Source organism: Leucoraja erinacea, chromosome 9, assembly GCF_028641065.1.
Source record: "Leucoraja erinacea ecotype New England chromosome 9, Leri_hhj_1, whole genome shotgun sequence".
NCBI classification, from domain to species: domain Eukaryota; kingdom Metazoa; phylum Chordata; class Chondrichthyes; order Rajiformes; family Rajidae; genus Leucoraja; species Leucoraja erinaceus.
The window spans coordinates 37,928,871-37,953,829 of record NC_073385.1 but is presented as its reverse complement, the minus strand read 5'-3'; the positions used below and the strand labels follow the sequence as shown (position 1 = coordinate 37,953,829).

At 41.9% G+C, this 24,959-nt stretch overlaps 1 protein-coding gene across 2 annotated transcripts in view; it reads right to left on the bottom strand.

The window, feature by feature from the left end:
* Positions 1-6,155: 6,155 nt before the first annotated feature.
* The window catches only part of egln3 (egl-9 family hypoxia-inducible factor 3), a 53,611-nt gene continuing 34,807 nt past the window's right edge, over positions 6,156-24,959 (bottom strand). For both annotated transcript variants that reach the window (XM_055640565.1, XM_055640566.1), the window contains exons 2-5: positions 12,841-12,960; positions 11,257-11,393; positions 7,195-7,268; positions 6,156-7,103 (exon numbers count right to left, since the gene is read on the bottom strand). In XM_055640565.1, coding sequence (XP_055496540.1) covers positions 7,066-7,103; positions 7,195-7,268; positions 11,257-11,393; positions 12,841-12,960 — 369 coding nt within the window. In that variant the 3' untranslated portion in view covers positions 6,156-7,065. The remainder of the gene's footprint in view (positions 7,104-7,194; positions 7,269-11,256; positions 11,394-12,840; positions 12,961-24,959) is intronic.

Genomic DNA, 24,959 nt, shown 5'->3' with positions numbered 1-24,959 from the left:
TCAGTGTCTCTCGGTATGCCTTATGTGGGGAGTGGTGGGGGATAAAAGGGGGAAAACCGTTTTTCAGTCACTTCCTCGATGGAGAGGCAACTTTTTACATATCGCTTCTCCGCCTTCCTCGTGGCCTAACAGTTTGGATTGGAGCGGCCTTTCCCGGAGTCGAGCCCAGAGCTTCAACAGCGAGCGCAGCGAGGACTTTTCCATCGCGGAGCGGGGCGAACCCTTGCCGGGGGTCGCCAGAAAGGAGCGCTCCGATCAGCAGCGGCTGGATAGGGACGAGACGGAGGTCTGCACCCATGCAGCGGCACAGCCGCCGCGAGTGTTTAACCCCAACGACCTATGACCTGTGCATGCAGTCGGAATACCGAACTGGCTTATTTGCCATGCAGCGATGCAATTGAAAAAAGAACACTCAATACACAATAGAATTTAACATAAACATCCACCTCAGCATTCTTCACTATGGTGGAAGGCAATAAAGTTCAGTTAGTCCTCCTTTGTACATCCATGGTCAGGGCTATGAGCCCTTCATAGTCATCGTTATGGACGGCCAGATGTACAGGCCCTCTCGTCGGTATGATCGAAACTCTGACGTTGGGACGGTCAAACACACTCCACGGCTTGGAGTGCCTGAATCGACCACTTTCTTACCGGAGCTTTAGGCTGTTATAGGCCGCAGGCCGGCGGTCGGAGCTCTTCTCCGGCGATCCCCGGCAAGGGATCTCAGGCTCCGGATGGTAAGTCCACGCAACGCCCGCGGCTAGAAGCTCCGCAGATCATAGCCTCATGATGCCAAAGTCACCAGGCCAGCGCCTCCTCTCCTCAATGTCTGTGGGCCTGGGCAGACACTCCCGTCCGCGGGCCACTGGTTAGAATACCCTCTCTCAGACATCCTTCACATTAGACTTTTGCGACGTGGTTGGGATGGATGGGAGCGGGGATTTCCACGAACACAAGAAACAAATTACCTAAATTTTGCTTTGAGTGAACTAAGTGTTCTTAACGTTTGTCGTACACCGGCGTTTTGTGAAAGTGGTTGGATCCCAGCTTCAGATTAACCAACGTCGCTCATGTTACCCGGACAGGCAGCAGGGGATCAGGAGCTGATGTGAGGCATTGGCGATGCTCTGGAATCCTAGTCAGCCCCTGCCGAGCAGCGGGGTTGAGGAGGCAGTGCCCGACCCGGGGAGTAGAGGTGTCAGTTCTTCCAGTGGCTTGCAGAGAGGCACCAGCTACCGCGGGCCGTTCACCTGTCGGACCCTGACTCCTCGATCCCGGGATCCAACCACTCTCACAAAACGCCGGTGTACGACGAGGACGGTAAGAACACTCACACGCAATGCAAACTTTAGGTCATTTGTTCCTTGCGCCCGCGGAAATCTCCAGCGCGGTCAAGACAAGGGGATTCTGAAGTACCATTCTCTCGATTGAGGACATTTTCTTGACTCTCCTAGAAGCAGCGAGCCATGGCTTTACCAGTGGTTGTCTGTCTAACTGAAACCTCTCTTCCCCCACCTCTCACTGTCTCCCACTCGCATCACCCCCCTCTCTCGCTGTTACACCCCGCTCTCCCCTGCTACCAGGCACCCTGTTCGCTTTTTTTATTCTCGAATGACCTTTGAAAAATCCCATGATTCCTTGCGTTTTTCAGAATGCCGAACTGGCTTATTCATTTCACTGTACTTAGTTGGTGCATGTGACAAATAAATTTGAACTTTGACATGAATTTTGCTAAAGCTTTTGATAAGGTAGGCTGTATTTGGAGTGTTTGGTAGGCTGATCCGGATTCACGCTGACTTGGTGGTATGGATTCAGAACAGGCTTATTCATAGAAGACAGAGGGTTATGGTGGAAGGTAGATATTCTAGCTGGATGTCTGACCAGTGGAGTTTTGTAGAGATCTGTGTTGTGACCTCTACTGTTTATGATATATATAAATGATCGACGTAAATGTAGATGGGTTGGCGAGTACGTTTGCTGACACCACCAAAATCGGAGTAGTTTTAGACAGCGAGGAAGGCTGTCAGAAGATACAGTAAGATATACTGTAGATCAGCAGAAATGGCAGATGGTGTTTACAAGGTGGGAGGTTGAATGTAAGGAGAGAGTATAGTTAATGGCAAGACTTTTAACAATGTTGATGTAGAGAGATCTCAGTGTCCAAGTTTATAGCTCACTGAAGGTGGCAACACAAGAAGATAGGGTGATAAAGAAGGCATGTGGTATGCTTGCCTTCATTGCTAGGGGTATTGAATATAAGAGTCAGGAAGTCATGATGCACCTCTATAGGACTTTGGTTAGGCTGTACAAATACAGCGTTGTGTGCATTCTGTTCGGCCCATTACAAGAAAGATGGTGAGGGTGCAGAGGAGGATTACAGAATTCTGCTTGGATTAGAGGGTTTCGGCAGGGAGAGAGGTTGGATAGACGTGGATTGTTTTCTCTGACACGTCGGAGGTTGAAGAAAAAAGATACAATAGTGCAGTTTAAGAGTCTTTTGGATAGGCACATGGAAATGCAGTGAATAGATGGATATGGACCATGTGCAAGCAGATGAGATCAGTTCAGTTAGGCATCATTTTCAACACAAACATTGTGGGCCGAAGAGCTCATTCTCATGCTGCCGTGTTCTAAAGTAAGATCTAGGTTATCCTTGCAAAACATTGGTGATTAAGTGATGTCATTATTGATACCATCTTCCATACATTGATAACCAAGAGAAAACGAAATAAGTGCTATTTTGTTGGATTGTATTTGTCCTATCTTGTTATGGATTGGACAAATCGGCCCAATTGTCAATACTGTCAAAAAGCTGTGAGGGCTCTCATCGTACTGGAACAGCTCAGTTGGAACTGTAGCTAATTCTGAAAGTCATTTTGGTGTCTGATGCAGTGTTCTTAGCCTTGATATCCCATTGAATAAAGTAAAATTAGTAAATTAGTTAAAAACAGGCCTCTGATGAGAATCTGATATATATCATCTAGTTGGCGCTCGTGGATGGAGATGTTTTCAAACTCTTTGTCCTTGTCTTTGGCACTGAACGATAGGCCTAGTCTTCATTTGAGCATTGGTTTAGGAGTGGCTCAATTGACACTGCTGACCATTGATGGATGTAGCTATCGTTAAGTGCTTTGAGCTTATTCACTGGTTGTGGGATCATTTGGAAGTCTATTCTATGCTACATTTGTTTCTCAGCTTGAGTATAGGCCTTTGTTGCAGCTTCACCCATTTGCAATTAATTTTTTATGAAATTTGTTGCTACACCCAGCATATACTCAGTGACGAACTATTGGTTCCTGGCTTTATAGTAATGGTAGTGCGAAGGATGGTCTAACTATGAGTTTGAGCAAGAAGACCATTCTTCAGACCGTCACCTATTCCTTCCCTCCTGTGTCTATCTAACCAGCGTCTGCAGTTCCTTCTTACACAAGAAGTTGTGAATCTATCCTAATTACTACATTGATCATGACGCAAGGGGCAGCCTTGAGTTTAAATGGTACCATCTCAGAAACGATGCAATGATTACTTCTACTAATATTGTTTGGAATGTTGAGAACAAACTCTCAAGTAGGTTTAAAATTCGAGTCGGTTCTCTTGTATTAACAAAATAGATAGGCCAAACTAGCAGGAATTAATGCGTTCATTGTGTATTAGCAAAAGAAATGGTGTAAGGTGCAAATATTTTCCATGATCATAGTCATAGAGCATGGAAACGGGCCCTTTGGCCCACCTTGCCCACGACAACTAAAATCCCCCATCTATACGTTCTACCTGCCTGCGTTTGACCCATTTTCTCCTAGCTTTTCCTAACCCTATACCCATCCAAGTGGCTTTCTAATGTTGCTACAGTACCTGCCTCAACTACCTCCACCGGCAGCTCGTTCCTTATACCCACCACTCTTTGTGTTGAGAAAGTTGCTTCCCAGCTTCCTATTAAATCTTTCCTCTCACCTTATGTGCGTTGACTGTGCGTGATGGCAGAGACATTGAAGGTTGCTGAGATATCATTGATTAAAAAGATAGACAAACCACTGACAGATAAATATTGGGAAAAATTCAGATTTTTTAGTTTAGAGATACAGCACTGGAAACAAGCCCTTTGGCCCACCGAGTCCGTGCCAGCCAGCAATCACCGTACACTAGTTCTATCCTACACACTCGGGGCAATTTACGGAAGCCAATTAACCTACAAACCTGCATGTTTTTGGAAGACGGACTCTATAAATCATCATTTAGAGAGGCAATGTTTACTCCAGGGGAGTCAGTACAATTTTTCAGAGAATTAAGACCAAGAACCAAGACGAGAAATCTCAATGATGCAGCATGTTTGATGGAGTTAACTTTTATTCTAGAAGGATATTTAACTAAAAAACTGATATGGTAAATTGATTAATATTAAATAAAGATATATATATGGGAGTGTGGGGAGAAATCAAAGGATAAAAGTGGAATGGAGTTTTACTATAGAAATCTGTATTGAAGTGAAGTTCTGCAAAGGTCAGCCTTATGTTATTGAAGTCCTCCCATTTTAAGACCTTGACACTAGGTCCAATCTTATATTTTTCAGTGACTATCTTAAATTTACAGAAAGTTTGCAAATGATTTATGCAATAAATATAAAGCAGATGGGAGAATGCCACCACTCTTCTAAATGTAATATTTCAAAAACTCAAGTTTTGAATGAACTAAGTCTACTAGCCACACAAAATCTCGATCGACTAAACATCTGACTTATGCATATATGCCCTAAAGGAGATTGTAAACAAATATAGAGGCAAAAACTCTTCAATCCTTATGTGCTTTATTGATGCTTCCAAAGCCTTTGACCGTGTTAATCACAGAGAGCTGTTGGGTAAAATGAGTCAAAGAGAGGTGCCTGAATACATTGTTAGAATTCTGGCCTACTGGTATGCCCACCAGACTATGCAAATAAAATGGGGCAATAGGGTCTCAGCCCCATTTGAGGTTAGCAATGGTGTTAGACAAGGGGGAATTTTGTCCCCAGTCCTTTTTAATAAGTATATTGATGATCTGTCTAAACAATTGAAAGCCTGTAAAACTGGGTGCGTGATTGGTAATATTTTAGCGAACCATATTATGTATGCAGATGATCTTGTGGTCTTTAGTCCATCTAGCGCTGGTCTCCAGCAGCTCCTTACTATATGTTCCGTGTATGGTGTGGAACATGACATTAAATATAATGCTAGTAAGAGTGCTGTTATGGTCTGTAGAACCAAAGAGGATAAATGCCTAGAATATCCTGTTTTTAAATTGTCTGACAACAATCTTAGTGTCTGTAATAAGATAAAATATCTAGGGCATATTATTACAGAACAAATGACAGATGATGAGGATATTTATAGGCAACGATGCATGCTGTATGTACAGGCAAATATCCTCTTGCGTAAATTTGGTGCGTGTGCAGATGTGGTGAAGATGTTGCTATTTAGACCATACTGCACACCCCTCTACACTGCGCACCTGTGGTTGAACTATTTAAAGACAAGTATGCAGAGACTAAAGGTGGCATATAACGATGCCACGAGAACACTGCTAAGGCAACCTAGATGGTGTAGTGCCAGTAATATGTTTGAGGCTGCAGGAGTCAGTACTTTAGAAGCTATCCTAAGACACCACATGTATAAATTCATTTGCAGGATAAATGACTCTAAAAATGTGCTTATTGTGGCCTTGACAACCATAAGGGTTAGCACTACACGCTACGAATCCCAGTTGTGGAGACACTGGTATCGTTGTCTCGTTGTAGGAAATTGATCATCTTTTAATCTGGATTTTTAACAAGCATTGTGGGTTTTTGTTAAATATAAATTATATGATGTTTTTATGTGATATACCATGATTTTATATATATTAATGATATTTGATATGCAATGCATTTTTAATGTAATGTTGCCCCTTGTCTGGACCTTGAGTCCGTAATAAAGTTTATTATTATTATTTGTTTCAAATTGTTAATAGTGGAAGCAATATTATTCTTGGTAAGATTCAGAACCTTTTTTATGAATTTGAGTGATAATCTGAGAATTAGTAGTTATAATTACCCGACGATAATATAGATTATTGTCTAAATCATTTAATAATGGTGCAATGAGAGCATAAAATCGAGTAAAGCAAACAAAATGCAAACAACCATATATGTGTAAAATATCATCTTTGTCTTGACGACACAGAGCACTTTATTATCTAAAGCCAACAAAGTCTGGAGATAAAATTCATAGCTTTTTCAAAGCTACTCTGCAACACATGTTTACTGCTTCTGCTGGATTGCTAAACTGTTGACCAGCAAACATGGCAGCATCCAGCTTAAATATAGTAAATTTGAAGCTTACATTCAATTTAATTTATGAACCCATGGAACAATGTTTCATATGAAAGGCAGTAGCAGAAAGTATTTCACATCATAGTGTAGTCTTCAGACAAAATTATCACAAGTTCAATTTAGTTTCTCAAAAATATTCCATACGATTTATGTGCAGAGATAAGGTTTACTAACATTAATCACAATGAAGTGCAATAAAGATTATTCATTGTAACTTTAGAAATGCATTGTTTTGCACAGTGATATTCAGTTTTCACATAAATAGAGAAAATTCAAACAAAGCTGAAGGTACCAGTTTCATTTAGCCCAAAAATTGTGGAACGAATCAGTAGATGTCAAATCTTCAAATGTTGACAGGAAGAAACTGCCATAAATGATCATAAACAGTTTTTAAATAAGGGTGAAAAGGGCATTCAAATGGATGATACGACACCATTTCAATCTGGAATAAGGTGCAATATTAGATTTAACAAACATAATATTTAAACACTAAATCAATCCTGTGAGAAACACAGGAATAGATTTTGAGTTTAAGAAAGTTGGTGCAGAATTTTTTGTACAATTCTGCTTTGCAGATTAATTCTATTTGTATCATTTTTGCTGAAAAGTAGATACAAGTCAACACAAAGATCATTCAAAAGCAGTTTCAAATCACATTTTGGAGAAGGCATACATCTTTGGAGCTGCTGAAAACATCAGATGCTTGGATCACTGGTTCACCTTGCTTACTGTCGTGAAGAAAAGGTTGTGGCTTCTTCAGAAGCTGAAGTACAAAAATTGTAAATTAATAATGTAAAGGATTATATAAAACTACAAATGTTCAGATTTTGTTTATTTATTATTTATAATTATACCTGCTCGATTCCGATACCTGGTTCTTGCTTCCGCCCTCTCCTCAGCATCAAAGTACCACACAGTTATGGCATATCTAGAATTCAATGAATTTAATCATAATGCGATTCAGCATGAAAACAGGCCCTTCGGCTCAAATTGTCCATGCCAATCAAGTTGGCACATCTATGCTACTCCCACCTGCCTGCGTTTGGCCCATAATTCTCCAAACCTTTCTTATTCATGTACCTGTCCAAATATCTTTTACATTTTGGTACTGTATCTGCCTCAACTATCTCCTCTGGCAGCTCATTCCGTATTCCCACCACCCCATGTATGAGAACGTTGCCCCTCAGGTTCCTATTAAATCTTTCCCCACTCACCTTCAGAGTATGTACTCTGTTTTTTTATTTCCCCAACTGTGGGTAAAAGACTGCAATCACGATGTATTCCCCTTATGATTTTACACATCCCTATAAGATCACCCCTCAGTCTCCTACGCTCCAAGAAATAAAGTTCCAACCTGCCCAACCTCTCCCTGTAGCTCAGGCTCTCGTGTCTTGAGAACATCCTCGTAAACATTCTCTGCACTCTTTCCAGCTTAGCGACATGCTTCCTAAACTACAGTCACCAAAACTGAACAAAAGCGGCCCCACAAACCTCTTGTAAAATTATAACATAACATCCCAACTTCTATAATCAGGCCAATGTACCAAAAGCCTTCTTGACCACCCTATCTACCCATGATGCCACTTTCAGGGATCTATGTATCTTGACTGCTAGATCCCTCTGCTCTATAACACTCTCCCGTCCTGGTTTGACTTCCCAAAATACAACACTTCACACTCAACTGCAATAGATAACCATTCCACAGATACTGTTCTGTATCTTGCTCAATCCTGCTTTATTTTTTGATATCTATCGAGATTATTTATGATACCACCTTCTTTAGTATCATCTGCAAAATTACTAATCACGCATTGTACATTTGCATCCAAATCGTCGATCACAAACAGCAATGGTCCAGCACCAGTCCCTGCGGCATGCCACCAATCACATGCCTTTTGTCTGAAAAACAACTTTTTCTCCATCACAGTCTGCTTCCTTCCGTGAAGCCAATTCATTATGCAGTCCGCTAACTCTCCCTGGATCCCATGTGGTCTAGAAGATTTCAAAATTTGTTTGAATTTGTTTATAACTACCGTTTTGTTTTGATCCTTTGTGCCCCTTTCAAATGCAAGTAATATTTTCATATCAGGTAATGGTCAACAGGCCTTAATGGAAGTAAAACACATGCTTGGTTTTTTGTCCCATCAGCATTTAATTTATTAATGGACTGGGTCGCCATTAGCCTTCTGCTCCTACTTTATATCTATAGGGTGACACAATGGCATAGTTGGTACAGGTGCACAACCTTTTATCCGGTGTTCCAGAAACCGAAAAGCTCCGAAAACCGGCCATTTTTTCCAGATGTCGTCTGCGCACCAAAGCTCGCGTTTGGCGCCAAACCTGACCCAAAACGACCCACGGTCAACCCAGGTCTGTACTACTGTAGCGGCTGCCTCCTCCCTGGAGACCGGGAGACGCTTAAACATCTGTAAATCATTGCTTAAATGTTAGTCAGTTAGTTCGGAGGGCTTTTATGTGAAGGGGGGTGAAGGGGTAAACTTTAATTATTAGTCCCCTACCTGGTCGGAGAGGCGGGGAGCGGTCAATGCCTTACCGGGTCGCTGTGCAGTAAGCTCAGCAGCGCTGTGGCCGGTGGGGCAGCGGGCGGTGCCGGTTGTAGCCCCGACCCCGGCAACTCTACCCCTGGCTGCGAGGCGCTCCAAATCCAGCGCGGCCCGCGGCCGGACGCCCCAGCTCCGCACCAGCGGGGAGCGGGCAATGCCTTACCGGGTCGCCGTGCGGCAAGCTCCGGAGCGCTGTGGCCGCCGACACACAACATCGCGGAGCGTCGCTGGATTTGGAGCCGCGCAGCCAGGGGTAGAGTTGCCGGGGTCGGAGCTCCAACCGGCGCCGCCCGCGGCCGGTGGTGCCCCCAGCTCCGCGGCTCCAAATCCAGCGACGCTCCGCGATGTTGGAAGAAGGCGGCCACAGCGCTCCGGAGCTTGCCGCACGGCGACCCGGTAAGGCATTGCCCGCACCCCGCTGGTGCGGAGCTGGGGCGTCCGGCCGCGGGCGGCGCTGGATTTGGAGCGCCTCGCAGCCAGGGGTAGAGTTGCCGGGGTCGGAGCTACAACCGGCGCCGCCCGCGGCCGGACGGAGCCCCCAGCTCCGCGAGGTTGGGAGTCGCCGACCAGGTAGGTAGGGGACTAAGAATTAAAGTTTCCCCCTTCACCCCCACACCACCACCACCACATAAAATCCCTCCAAACTAACTGACTAACATTTATGCAATGATTCTCCCGGTCTCTGGGGAGGAGGCAGCTGCTCCAGACTTTTCAAGCCGCCCGCGCTACCTACCTAATCTACGCTAAAAATCTTCCATTCTGAAATCCGAAAATGTCCGAAATCCGACAAGTGTCTGGTCCCAAGGCTTTCGGATAAAAGGTTGTGCACCTGTAGAGCTGCTGTCTCACAGCGCCAGAGACCAGAATTTGATCCTGACCTCGGGGGCTGTCTGTGTTCAGTTTGCATGTTCTCACTGTGAACTTGTGGGTTTCCTCCAGGTGCTCCGGATCCTCCCACATCCCAAAGATGTATGTAGAGTTATTGGCGTGCAGAGAGTGGATGTGAATGCAAGATAACAAACTCGTGTGAATGGGTGATGGATGATTGGCATGGATTTGTGGGCCGTGAGGCTAATTTCGACGCTGTGTCTCGAAACTAAACATGTGGTAGTACTTAACAATTAAATTAGGAATTCCAGATCTCAAATATCACATCTGTAAGTAGGGAAATGTACAATACTGAAGTATGCCTGCAATATCAAATGCAATTTCCTTCATCATTTTAACGTTTCATACTATTACAAAAACATTATTAAAAAAGAAAGGTTATAGTCTGAGTATTCTGAACAGAATCTTATCAGTATTCTCAACAGAATCTTCATTAACATTTATTTATTTATTTATTGTTTTGTTTATTTGTACATAACATAAGATGAAATATTATTTAATTTTCTGCAACGTTGCCGTGTGCAAATTGGATGCCATGTTTACTTATTTAACAGTGACTATACTTTTAAATCACTTTGTTGCATGTGAATTATATGAATGGGCAATACCAAAGCAAATCCATTGCAGAGTTGCTGAAGATCGACAATTAATTTTGAATTTTAATTGAGTAAAAAGTTGAAAATTCAGAGAAATGTTGCCCAGGATTCTGGTTGAAGTGACTACTTCAGATTTAAGATATAGCATTTCTGAACTTATGAGTGATGTTTAGTTTAGTTGTCTGGAAATAGGTCCTTAGCCCACCGAGTCCACACTGACCAGCAATCATCTGTACACGTTCTGTTCTACACGCTATGGACAATTTACAGAAGCCAATTAACCTACAAAACTGCACGCCTTTGGAATGTGAGAGGAAACCAGAGCACCCGGAGAAAACCAGCGTGGTCACAGGGAGAACGTAGTAACTCCGTACTGAGAGCATATTCAGGATCAAACCCTGGTCTCTGCCGCTGTAAGACAGCACATCTACCGCGACGCCACCGTTACTTTCATTTTTATGCCTCCTTCTGTCAGATCATTGAGATATGTAAATTTGGTCAATATCAGTTAATATTTAAGGGTGTAGCTGTTCAGGAATCCTTGTGTCAAAATTCTTCCAGTGTTCAAAGCTTGAGCAAGTGTTGGTATTTTTGTACAGTGCAGAAATTTCATCTCTGACAAAACTGAATCGCTAAATGATACTCTTTAACAAAATTATTGGCCTGGACATGCAAGCTAGATTGTCAGTTATTAATCAGTCACAACTATAATGTTACTGCATTAAAGCTCTGGTTCAAGTCTGCAAAATAATTTACAACTTCTTGAGCTGAAAACAATTGAACGATTGTCGTCAGCGAGCGAAAATTACATTAAGGAATCTTTGTACGGCTCGTTTGCTAGCTGTAGGGATTCCAACTTGGAACATACCTGACAGAATATGTTGGCTGTACTTCATGCGGATTTCTTCGGTCAGACCAGAACAACAATAATCTATCAAAGATCGGCTCGACGTCAACTACATAGGACTTTCCTTCTGGAGCTATTCGAAGAATACCACCGTCAACCTAAAAAGTGTGTTTCAACAGACATACTAAGAACCATGTAATCTGGGAAGAAAATTATGCTCTATTTTATGTTTTGGTGTGAACTTTTATTATGATCACTGTTCCAACATATATCATGGTGTAAAGTCGACAATGGTTAAGTTATTTAGCTATTATGACACCCCCCTCCCCCCCCCCTCATCGCTACGCTCCCTCCGGCTTGGTCTCTCACAATTTCTCACTCCCAACTCTCACCCAATGTTGGCAGCCCTGCAGTCAGAAGCATATAGCAAATCACCATCTGGTTCTTGATTCCCCTACTCTAGGTAAAAGACTACCCTATCTATTCCCCTCATACACCTGATCTCATGCTCCAAGGGACAAAGTCCTAGCCTGCCCAACCTCTCCCTATAGCTCCGGCCCTCACTTTCAGGTAACATGCTTGTAAATCTTTTCCACTCTTCCCATCTTAAAAACATCTTTCCTGTAGCAGAGTAACAAAACTGTACACAAAACTCCAAATGTGGCTTCACAATTGTCTTGTACAACTATAACAAAACATCTTAACTTCTATACTCGAAAGCCTTCTTGACCACCCAATCAACCTGTGATGCCATTTTAACAAAACTATGTAATGCACTCCTAGATTCCTTTGCTCCACAACACTTCCCAGAGCCCTGCCACTCACTGTGATGGTCCTGAACTGCAAAGTTAGCAATGTTTTCAGCAGAGAGAAGACTGAAGAGAATGTAGATGCTGGATTCTAACAAAAGCAATGGGGGTGGATGCTGAAGGGAGGCAAGTATGAGGAGCCAGTTAAAAGAACTTTCTCGGACCATAGAATTATTCAGCATGGAAACAGGCCCTTCAGCCCAACTCATCCATGCCAACCAAGTGGTGTGTCTGAACAAGTCCCATTTGTCTGCATTTGCCAATTATCGCTCAAAACCGTTTCTATCTGTATGCCTGTCTAAATGTCTTTTGAACAATGTATTTACAAATTTACCAACCATGCAGACTATATTCTCATCCAAATCATTAATAAACGTAGTCATAGAGAACATCTAATACTCCATGCATGTTTTACATAGTTCAATTTGAAAGTTACAATTAAATATGAGCACAGGGCCTTAATCTGCACAGTTAAAAATGTTATCCAATTATTCTGGGCAGTTGCAAGTCATCTTCCAAGTTGATTCATGTCAGCAAATTAGTGCATCTGCTCATCCTCAATTTTTAACTACCAATGAAGCGTTTGGCAAATGAGAGAAGGATGGTCAGCACTTAAGTCTCTCTGTGCGCCATTCCATGTCTTTTCAAAATCACCATAAAACACTACCATGTCTATGATACATTAAATTTGGTGGAACGGAGATATTTTTGTATGGGAGTGGATAAGAAATGTCAAACGAGTTTTTAAAAATCCACAAGTGTGCTATCACTGTAACTAATTTAAACAAGTTCATACCTTAGCATCCCAGTTTTTATTCAGGTAATAAATACACGTCACACAACGTCCATCACCAGTTGGATTATCAACATGTCGGACATAACCTGTTCCATGCCCTGGGTAGCAGGCTACCATAGCCTGAATAGAAAGGAAAATATTAGTTGCAACAGTTATTATTGATTTTAGCTTCACAGATAACAGTGAGAATGGAAAGCACGCATCATTAAATTACTGAACCAATAATCCAGAGGACTTGGAATAATGATTTGGAGACATAACTTCAAATGCCATTAAAACCAGGGGAAACTAAATTCAATTAATTAAAGCATGTTAAAAAGCTAGCACCATGAGACTACCAGATTGCCATAAACATCCACCGGATGTATTTTAGAGATATTTACCATGTGGCATATGTGTTTTCATACCCAAAGATCTGTGCTTGGTTTTAACTGCCACAGTCTGGGCAAGAGGCTGTACGTCTACCCAATCTATTCCTCTCATGATTTAAACACCTCTATAAGATCACCTCACTATAATACCCATCTATGAAGCTCTCATTCTCCCGTATGATCCCAAGGTCGTCCAGCTGCAGCTCCAGTTCCCTAATGTGGCGTGTCAGGAGGTGCACCTGGACACAATTCCCACAGGTGTAGTTATCATGGACACCAGCAGTTTCCCTGACTTCCCGCATCCTGCAGGAGGAAAAGGTATTGTTCTATCTGTCATCAATACTGCACTAAAAACCACGAGAAAAGAAATCACAACAATCACACACAACAAACAGCAGATTGTACCTTTACCTCCTATAATGAAGAAGTAATACAATCACAACCAGGAGAATAATTTTATCGAAAAATAATCTGAATACAGTCATTTATTTTATTGTATTACTACTGTTGTTCAGGACTGAGCAAACAGGCAAATCAAACCTAACAGAGATCATAAAACGTTGATAAAGGCAGTTGCAACATTAGTTGATTAAATACAGCAATATAAATAAGATGGTATTTTTAATTTCATCCTACACATAGTTACGTTTGGCTGCCTATCAATAGTTAACAAGAGGTATTCATGCAATAAAAACATATTTTGGTCAGAAAGCCGTCAACGAAATACTACAGAAATTTTGTTTTTAAATTTCGTAACTCAGACCAAAGTTATGAAAGGCATATAAAAATGCCATTAAATGCTATTTAATTAGACTACAAGATCGTTTTCTTCAGTGTTCCAAGGTGGTTGTAAGGTTATCATTCCAAAATATTATTCATACTTCCTGCAAATAATTTAAGTGCTGCGCAAATAAAATCAGTATGTTTTTTTATATATAGCTTGTGCTACAATCAGATCTCCCTATAACAAAGAACAGCTTCTGTTTTTTGTCAAGCAAACTGAATAAAATGAGGTCAGTGTTAGCATGGATCTGCAAATATTTTATTCCTTACGTAAAGTGCCCTCCACAATGTTTGGGACAAAGACCCATCACTTATTTATATGCCTCTGTATTGCACAATTTGATATTTGTAATCGAAAAAAATCACACGTGGTTAAAGTGCACTGTCAGAATTTTTATCCATTTTGGTTTCACCATGTAGAAATTACAGCAGTGTTTTTTACAGCATAGTATCCCCATTTCAGGGCACCATAATGTTTGGGACACAGCAATGTCATGTAAATGAAAATAGTCATGTTTAGTGTTTTGTTGCATATCCTTTGCATGCAATGACTGCTTGAAGTCTTTGATTCATGGACATCACCAGTTGCTGGGTGTCTTCTCTGGTGATGCTCTGCCAGGTCTGCATTGCAGCCATCTTTAACATGCTTGTTTTGGGGGCTAGTCCTCTTCAGTTTTCTCTTCAGCATATAAAAGGCATGCTTATTTGGGTTCAGATCAGGTGATTGGCTTGGCCACTCAAGAATTGACCATTTTTTAGCTTTGAAAAAGTCATTTGTTGCTTTGGCAGTATGTTTGGGATCATGGTCTTGCTGTAGAATGAACCGCTGGCCATTGAGTTTTGAGGCATTTGTTTGAACTTGAGCAGATAGGATGTGTCTATACACTTCAGAATTCAATATGCTACTACCATCAGCAGTTGGATCATCAATGAAGATAATTGAGCCAGTACCTCCAGCAGCCATACATGCCCAGGTCATAACACCCCCACCATCGTGTTTCACAGATGAGGTGGTATGCTTTGGATCTTGGGTAATTCCTGCTCGCCTGCATACTTTGCGCTTGCCATCACTCTGATACGTTAATCTTCGTCTCTGTGGAAATTTTTTTTTTCGCAGTCTCATCTGTCCATGACCTTTTTTCAGAACTGTGGTTGCTCTTTTAAGTGCTTCTTGGCAAACTGTAACCCGGCCATCCTATTTTTTCGGCTAACCAGTGGTTTGCATCTTGCAGTGTAGCCTCTGTATTTCTGTTCATGAAGTCTTCAGCGGACAGTGGTTATTGACAAATCCACACCTGACTCCTGAAGAGTGTTTCTGATCTGTCGGACAGGTGTTTGGGTTTTTTTAATTTATTATATAGAGAATTCTTCTGTCATCAGCTGTGGAGGTCTTCCTTGGGCTGCCAGTCCCTTTGCGATTAGTAAGCTCACCAGTGCTCTCTTTCTTCTTAATGATGTTCCAAACAGTTAATTTTGGTAAGCCTAAGGTTTGGTTGATGTCTCTAAAGGGCCTGTCCCCCTTACATGATTTTTTCGGCGACTGGCACAGTCATAGCAGGACGCCGAAAAAGCGGCGGCTGCACCCCCTCTACGACAATGTCTACGACAAGCTACCACAACCTACCACCTCGTCGATGTTAAGCTAAGGCAAGCTACCGACAACCGGCGACCCATTAGGACGCCCACCTACGACCACACCTACGACCACACAGATGACAACCTATGACAACAAAAATCAACCTACGTCCACCTGCAACAAGCTACGACAACTGAAGACAATTCAGTCGCCGGTACCTGTCGCCGGTTGACGTAGGTAGTCGCCAATGGAATTCACCTAAGTCGGCACCCGGCGACAACCAACGTCACCTAGCGACAACCTGCGTCATCCTGGCAACAGCCTATGATAGCACCTAGGACAGGAGAAGACAAGCTACGTCAAGCCCACAGTCAGCGAAAAGTTTTGAACATTCCAAAATCCAGTGGTGACCAGAAAAACGTTACTAATCTTTAGGCGACTTGAGGAGATTGCTCACGACCATACAGGCGTCACCCTGCGACCATGTGGCGACAGCCTAGTCGCCTGTAGTCGCCGAAAAAAATCGCCTAAGTGGGACAGGGGCTTAACAGTTTTATTCTTGTTTCACATCTCACAATGGCTTCTTTGACTTTCATTGGCACAACTTTGGTCCTCATGTTGATAAACAGCGTTAAAAGTTTCCAAAGGTGATGGAAAGACTAGGTGCTGAGAGCTCTCTTATACCTGCATTAAGGAGGCAATTAAACACACCTGAGCAATTACAAACATCTGTGATGCCATGTGTCCCAAACATTATGGTGCCCTGAAACGGGGAACTATATATAAACACAGCTGTAATGTCTACATGGTGAAACCAAAATGTATAAAAATGGCCTTTATTAAAATCTGACAATGTGCACTTTAACCACATGCGATTTTTTTTGTATTACAAATCTCAAATTGTGGAGTACAGAGGCAAATAAATAAATTATGGGTCTTTGTCCCAAACATTATGGAGGGCACTGTACGTGCTAACAGTCATGAACTGAAAGCCACAACAGTTGTAAACTATTGATTTCATTCCAATACTTCATATTACAGTTTGGCTTTGCAAAGGCAGCACAGTTCAGGAACCAAAACATTACCATTTTATTCAGTCTTTACTAATCTTGGTTTGACATAGCAAATGTTCAAAAGACAAGAACCACCATGCTACTGGAGAAGCACTCAGTAATAACTACCTGTTGGAAAAGATCTGACAACACATCAGTTTGCCGCTTACATCGTAATCATGGTTTCAACTAAAGGCTACTCAGAATTTATCCACAACATTTCAATATAATCCTTCCACTTATACCCAAAAACTTAAAACAAAATTACTTTAACCACTTCCAGCATAGCAGTTTTAATATAGTCAATTAGCAATTAAGTGTGAAAGATGAGGTATTGTTGAAATTTATTATTTGCAATGCCTAATATTTATGCGCTATTAACAATTGCAAGTAACATTAGATTCAGATTCTAAGCCAAACAGGTATAAAAATGTAGTGGCCATACTACTTGTTTCATAAACTAGTGTTTTAATTTGGTGGCCGAATCCTACTGTGGCAGCCTGAGACTTAAATTTTGTTCAGCAAATTATCTGGAGGCAAAACCAAAAAAGGTTAATATAACTAAAATGTAATCATTTGGCTGTTGTATTTTTTTGGAAAAACCAATCTGATTCACTATCATAATTTTCTCGTCAGACTAAATTCATCTCCATTCCCAATCAAAACGTTAAAAAAAGAATTATGAAGCCACTCATCGTATAGTTGGGCAATATCACTGGTTTGCCTGTGATCCCCATATTTCATCCATGAATTAAAAAAAACAAAGATTGCATTATATTGTATTAACTTCTCTCCAAAGAATCTACATTAAACATGCATAAAGCACTCCATCAATTTTACACCAGAGCCAGAGGACTATGAGTGATTTGATGGATTGTGCAGATATTACTTTACATGATGCATTAATGTTACAAGGAAATGTCTTGATTAACTTAAGTCAATTTTATTTTAATTTACTAATTCTGGAGCTGACCATAACATAGGCAAGGGATATTAAGAATATGATAAAATAAAAAAGACTACATCTTGCATAACAGGAGATTTGCTAAAGAACCAGATCTGTATTGTTGTATGTGCTAAATGCAATCCTAGGCAATCACTCAGGTTTGAGAATGAATTTCTTCCATTATGATTTTGTGAAGTTTAAGAGAGCAAGTGAAGAAAATAGGAAAAAGAAAAGAAAATGGCAGCTAACACAAAAAAGAACCAAAAATCATTTTATAGCCATGTATACAGTATAAAGGTAGCAAGGACAAATTGGGAATAAAGGTAATTTGTGTTTTGTGTGCAGGGCAAGGCCACAATACTTAATGAAAAAGAGCATACTCATGCAATTGAACTGAAGCGGAGATGGTAGAGGAAAATGTGAGTGAACATCATTGATAGGATGTCCTGAAAAAGCTGACATTGCTAAAGAGTAACACATTGACTGGGGCAGATAGCTTGCATCCCTGGTCGCGAAGGGAACTGGAATAAAAGATCTTCTAATCTTCCTTAGATGTGGAGGAGATGCCAGAAGATTGGAAAATCACAAATATTAAAGGGCATAAAAGGACATCCCTAGAGTGATCAGTTAAAAAAAAACAGTGGCAGGTACGCTTATAGAAACAACAAAAAAAATAGGCAGATTGTGATTGGCTAACCTACTTGGATTTTTTGTGTAATAATTGAAAATGTTGAAGAGAATGCAATGGACATTGTATAGATTTTATGGAAGTGCACGATGAAGTATGAGGATAGTTGTGAGACCTCACACTCATGAAACTGTCAGGTCTCTGCCAGCTTCAGTAAAAAATGGTTGAAGAATAAAAAATGAGTCAGGGTGGCAGTTCAGAATGAAGGGTGGTAAATGGTGTTCCTCAAATAGCAGTGCTGGTGCTATTGTTTTTATTTTTGTTTTTGTATTCCAATATTCAAATAATTCCTAAACATCCAGTGTAAAATTTCAAAATCTGGTGATAATACCAAACATGCAGGAGCGGTAAACAGTAATGATAATACCAACTGACTGCAATAGCATGTAGGCAGGCAGAATATGCGAGATGTTGCATTTTTACAGAGGTAAGACAAGCATTATAGACTTAAATGGCACAGTTCTAATGTGCATATAAGAACTAAGGGATCTAAGAGTACACCTGCACAGAAATTTATGGAATCTCGGGCCTCATAAAAAAGTATTTAATACAAAAGCAAGAAAGTTATGCTGAGCTTTACACAGTTGTTGTTAAGCCAGAGTGTTGCATCTAGTTCTGGTCACATTTTGGAAATAGTGTGAAGTGGCGGCTCTGCCCAAGCAGCTGCGGCTCGCCTGCAATCCGTCTGTCTTTTCCTTTTTTTGTTGTTTTCTTTTGTCTTGTTAGATGTATGTTTAGTTTATTTTTAGTTGTGTATGTGTGGGGGGGTGGGAGAAACTTGTTTTTAGTCTCTTCCTTTGGGGGGGATGCAACCTTTTCTTTGTCGTATCCCCGTCTCCGTCTGCGCTGAGGCCTAATCGCGGAGCTGGCGGCCTCCAACTGGGACCAACCTCGAGGCTCCGGAGGCAGAGCCAGGACTTACTTACCATCGCAAAGCTGGCCGACTTCGGGGCTGTGGTGGCGCGGCAGTTACGGCCCGACTTCGAAGCCTCGGAGGCTTCAGCCGCGGGCCCAGTGGACGACAACGTCGGGAGCTCGCAGGTCCCAGGTTGGTGACCGATTCTCCAGAGCTCCCGCAACAACAGCTTCGTCCGCTGGACTGGAGAGTGGCAGCTTCGTCCGCCCCGGTCCGCGGAGTTTGAACCGGCCCGTTCGCGGAGCTCGGATTCGGTCGCGGGACTTACCATCACCCGGCGGGGGGCCCAACATCGAAAGCCTGGATCGCCTCAATGCAGAGGGAGAACAAGGAAGGAGAGACAAGGACTTTAGGACTTTTGCCTTCCATCACAGTGAGGAGGTGCCTGGTAGACTCACTGTGGTGGATGTTAAACTGTGTTCATTGTGTGTTCTGTTATTTTATTTTTTTGTTATGACTGCAAGGTGTGCAATTTTGTTCAAACTGGAGACAGTTTGAATGACAATATAGGATATTTATACTTTAAAAAGATCCATGGGAGAGTTTTGGTTCCATAATGTTTCCAGGGATGAGATTTTGGCAAAAAGAATAGAAGTAAACCAGAATATCATAGGTTTAGAAAAAGGTGGACAAAGAAAATCTGTTATCATCAGCTTGTTGGACTGAAAAGCATCGATTTAAGAATTTAGGCAGAAGGGGGAATGTGAAGAAAATTGTTTACTAATGAGGAAATGCATGGATGGGTGTGCTCCATAAAAACCACCTGTGTTCCCCAAAGGAATAGAGTGGCAGTTTGGGAATAACTGAATTACTATACGGAGAATGGGTTCCATGGGCTGAATTCTGAAGGACTCCTATGCCATTATGACTATGCCAAAACATGCTAATCACATTAAGAGCCCTGGTAGAATGGCATTTATTTAATGGTATTAGGTAAGAAGAGCTTAGCAAAAGGCAAAATCTCCATTGTCACAGACAGCTTGTGTTCTTCCTGCAGCATTCGACCACGAGATCAAGCCAATGGAACATGCAATTAGAGGGCTTTGCATCTGTTCAATACCACTTTTACAAAATTCAATTTGGCATGATCTCTGCTGGTCACTATTCATTCACCTGCCAACTGCACCTATCCTCTCCTCTCTCCAAGGAACTCAATGTGACTTACTGATGAGTAAGTAATGATGAGTGAGAATATAGGAGGGAAATGGATCGTCTGAATGGTGCCAGAACAACAACCTTGCTCGCAACAAAGTTAAGACCAAGGAGCATGTTGTTAATTGTTAACTGTGGAAGAGGAAGGCCGAGAATCCATGAACCTGTCTGCTTTGGAGGGTCATAGGTGGTCAATAACTTCAAGATCATGGACATGCATATCTCTGAAGATCAATCCTGGAACCAGAACATTGGTAAACCATTAAAAAAAAAAACAACTTCCTTAAAAGATTAAGGAAATTCGATATGTTGATGAATACTCACCTGAACATCAACAGGCATATGGTAGAGAGCATATTGACTGGTTGCCTCAAGGCCTGGTTTGGCAACTGGATCACCCAGGAACAAAGGAGATTACAAAAAATGGTGGACACCACCTCGCCCATCACAAATACTGACCTCCCCACCATCAAAGGGATCTATAGGAGGCAGCCAGCATAATCAAGGATTTTGGCCGCACTCTTCATTTCACCACTGCTATCAGGAAGAAGGTATAGGAGTTTGAAAACCATGACATCCTGATTCAGGAACAGCCTCTTCTCAACAAACATCAAGGTATTGAACACCACAAACACCAACTAAGTTTCAAACTACGAACGGCCTTGGTTACGCGAAGAAGAATGGGGTTTGTATTGTTTTCCACTAATATTGTTTTTTTTATTGAATTTATTGTTGTTTGTTTTTATTATGTTATCTATTGCGTACTATATTTACTGTCCTGTTATAGATTCAGATTCAGATTCAATTTTAATTGTCATTGTCAGTGTACAGTACAGAGACAACGAAATGCATTTAGCATCTCCCTTGAAGAGCGACATAGCAAACGATTTGAATAAAAAAAAAAAATAAAAAGAAGTGCGCGGTGGGGGGGGGGGGGTGGTGATTGGCAGTCACCGAGGTACGTTGTTTAGTAGAGTGACAGCCGCCGGAAAGAAGCTGTTCCTCGACCTGCTGGTTCGGCAACGGAGAGACCTGTAGCGCCTCCCGGATGGTAGGAGGGTAAACAGTCCATGGTTGGGGTGAGAGCAGTCCTTGGCGATGCTGAGCGCCCTCCGCAGACAGCGCTTGCTTTGGACAGACTCAATGGAGGGGAGCGTGGAACCGGTGATGCGTTGGGCAATTTTCACCACCCTCTGCAATGCCTTCCGGTCGGAGACAGAGCAGTTGCCATACCATACTGTGATGCAGTATACCACTGGAAGTGAGAATATCATTGTCCCGTTTCGGTACATATGACAATTAATCACTCTTGACTCGTACACTTAAAAATTAGGTAGCCAGAGGCCAATCTATTAAAAATCCTAATTAAAACAAAAGGTTTCTTATACCACGGCCGATGATATACATGTGATCTACTTCACTTATTTTGCAGCTTTCAGCTATTAGGAAGAGTGAAATGGAAAAGGCAAAGTTATTTGAATAAATTACAAAATAAAGGAATAAAAGATTGGGAAATTACAGACTGGTGCTGAGTCAACTAAACTTGCCTAGAAGTTCTGCAATTACTTTCAGTATCATGTTCCAGTCACAAGCAACGACCAACATTTCACATTCAACAGCTCTCCAGAGATCCATATTGAAAAACACATGCGTGTTCTGAGCTAGGATAACCCATTGCATGGGACTGATGATTGAAGTCGACCAATGAGTGTCCTTAATCACATCTCCAACTCTTCTTATAGAAGATGATACATAAAACAATACAAGTCATTTTGACAAACAACAGGCTCCATACCAGAGAAGTCAAACTTCCCAGAAGAAATAAACAACAAGCTCAAGAATAATAATAATAATAATAAATTTTATTTATGGGTGCCTTTCAAGAGTCTCAAGGACACCTTACAAAAATTTAGCAGGTAGAGGAAAAACATGTTAGGGGAATGATATAAATAGTAGAGACATGACTAGTACACAAAGTAAACACAGAATTCAATTCAAAACACAATATGAGGCAATTAATGCACAGATGAAAAGGGAGGGGGACGTGGGGCTAAGGATAGGCAGAGGTGAAGAGATGGGTGTTGAGGCGGGAATGGAAGATGGTGAGGGACACGGAATTGCGGATCAGTTGGGGGAGGGAGTTCCAGAGCCTGGGAGCTGCCCTGGAGAAGGCTCTGTCCCCAAAACTGCGGAGGTTGGACTTGTGGATGGAGAGGAGACCGGCTGATGTGGATCTGAGGGACCGTGAGGGTTGGTAGGGGGAGAGGAGGTCAGTGAGATATGGGGGGGGCAGATGGTGGAGGGCTTTGTAGGTGAGGATAAGGAATTTGTAGGTGATCCGGTGGGAGATGGGAAGCTGTTTGAGGACTGGAGTGATGTGATGCCAGGATTTGGTGTGGGTGATGAGTCGGGCGGCTGCGTTCTGGACCAGTTGGAGTCGGTTGATATAGCTGGAGCTGATGCCAAGGAGAAGTGAGTTGCAATAGTCCAGTCGGGAGGAGATGTAGGCATGGATGAGTCTTTCAACAGCGGGAGGTGTGGGAGAGGGTCTGAGTTTGGCAATGTTGCGGAGATGAACGAAAGAGGTTTTAATGACATGGCAGATGTGAGGCTCGAGGGAGAGGGTGGAATCAAAGATCACGCCAAGGTTGCGGGCCTGGGGAGATGGCAAGACAGTGGTGCCGTCGATGGTGAGTGGGGTTATTGATTTTTCTGAGTGTGGCTTTGGAGCCTATGAGAAGGAATTCTGTCTTATCGCTGTTGAGTTTGAGGAAGTTATGTTGCATCCAGGTTTTTATAGCTGACAAACAGGAGTTGATATGGGAGAGGGGGACCCAGAATGAGACCCAAGAATGAGACCCAGTCAGCATTAGATTGGGGTGGGTGAAGGCTGTTGCCCAGTCAGTCTGAGAATACTTGGGTATAAACCTAAAAAGTACTATTAGGAAATTGAATAAAGAATTAAAAAATCTGGAAGTATTAATTTAGGTAACTTGGATGCTATTGGGAAATAATTATCTGGTTGTAATTTGCAACATATAATCTATAATGCAATCACGAACAGTAATGTTTGAGAGCAGGATAGCTGTTTCCTGCAAGGTTTGGCTCTCAGCCCAGCTGCTTGATGGTTTAATGGCAGTGTTACGTGCAGAACGTGGATGCACTGATAGTCAAACTCCAATGAACTAAGTTATTGTACAAGTAAACACCTCAATCAAAGCAGAACTTGATAGGGCAGTGCTGTAAATTAATTGTATTTATTCCTTGACTAGTTAACAGTAATTTTCAAGAATTCAAGAAAAAGTCTTTCCCCAGCACCACCTCATTCCCCTTTTAAATAAGTTTACAAACTGCAACATGAACATAGTTTTTAATTTAATTTTTAGCAGCCAATTAGACTATGTTTTAGACTAACGCAAAAAAAAATTGAGGATTAGCTATATTTGATGACATTAATTGAAATGGAAATTCTAATACCGATTTGCCAACCAATGCCTCATACAAGTATAATGCCATACCAGAACCATTTTTCTTGTTCCATGATTGTGCTAATCTTTAACAATTTAACAAATAATACTGCCAGAATTTACTTCCAGTGGTGAGATACTCACACACCATGCTGTTGTTCATAGTTACTACTTATTTATCTTTTGTGGAGGTACCACTATTAACTTGCTGTCATACATGGTTCATGTCCCAAGCCTTGCACGATAAAACATTGTATCTGGGCAGGCTAGTACAAGCCAAATCCACAAATCAGCTGAATCAATTTCCATCTGTCAAGTCAATGACATTCAAAAGTATTATAAAGATCAATAATACAAATGACAAATTCTTGACATGACTCAATTAAAAACGTTAATTAACCAGGAGTTGTTCTTTCAGCTATTCCTTTCTGTGGAAAGGAGAGGACATTCTGTGGCTGCATTAATGCTTATTTAGCTTATAAATTCCATAGCATAACTGCTAGAAAACTGCAGTAAGTTTGTGCTCTGCCACTGGAGTACAACTTCAAAGTGCAGTCAGCGATGAGCAGCCGATATATTTAGTTTTGTTTATTATTGACACATATACCGAGGTACAGTGAAAATCTGTTTTGTTGCGTGCTATCCAGTCAGCGAAAAGGCTATACGTGGTTACAATAAAGCTATCCCGTAGACGGATACAGGATAAAGAGTACTACATTTAATGCAAGATAAAATCCACTAAATTTCGATTAACTATAGTTCAAAGGTCTCCAAGGAGTAGCTGGGAAGTCAGGACTGCTTTCTAGTTGGTGAGAGGACGGTCCAGTTGCCTGATAACTGCTGGGAAGGAACTGTCCCTGAATCTGGAAATATGCATTTCCAAAACTTCTATACTTCTTGCCTGATGGGAGAGGGGGGAATAGGGAATGAGTGGGGCAAGACCAATCCTTGATTATACTGGTGGCCTTGCCAAGGCAGCATGAAGTGTAGATGGAGTCAATGGAAGGGAGGTTGGTTTGCATGATGGACTGAGTTTCGTCTACAACTCTCTGCAATTTCTTGTGGTCTTGCATGGAGCTGTTCCCAAACCAAGCTGCAATGCATCCTGATAAAATGCTTTCCACGGTGCATCGGTAGAGGTTGGCGAGGCGTGTTGGGGACATGCCAA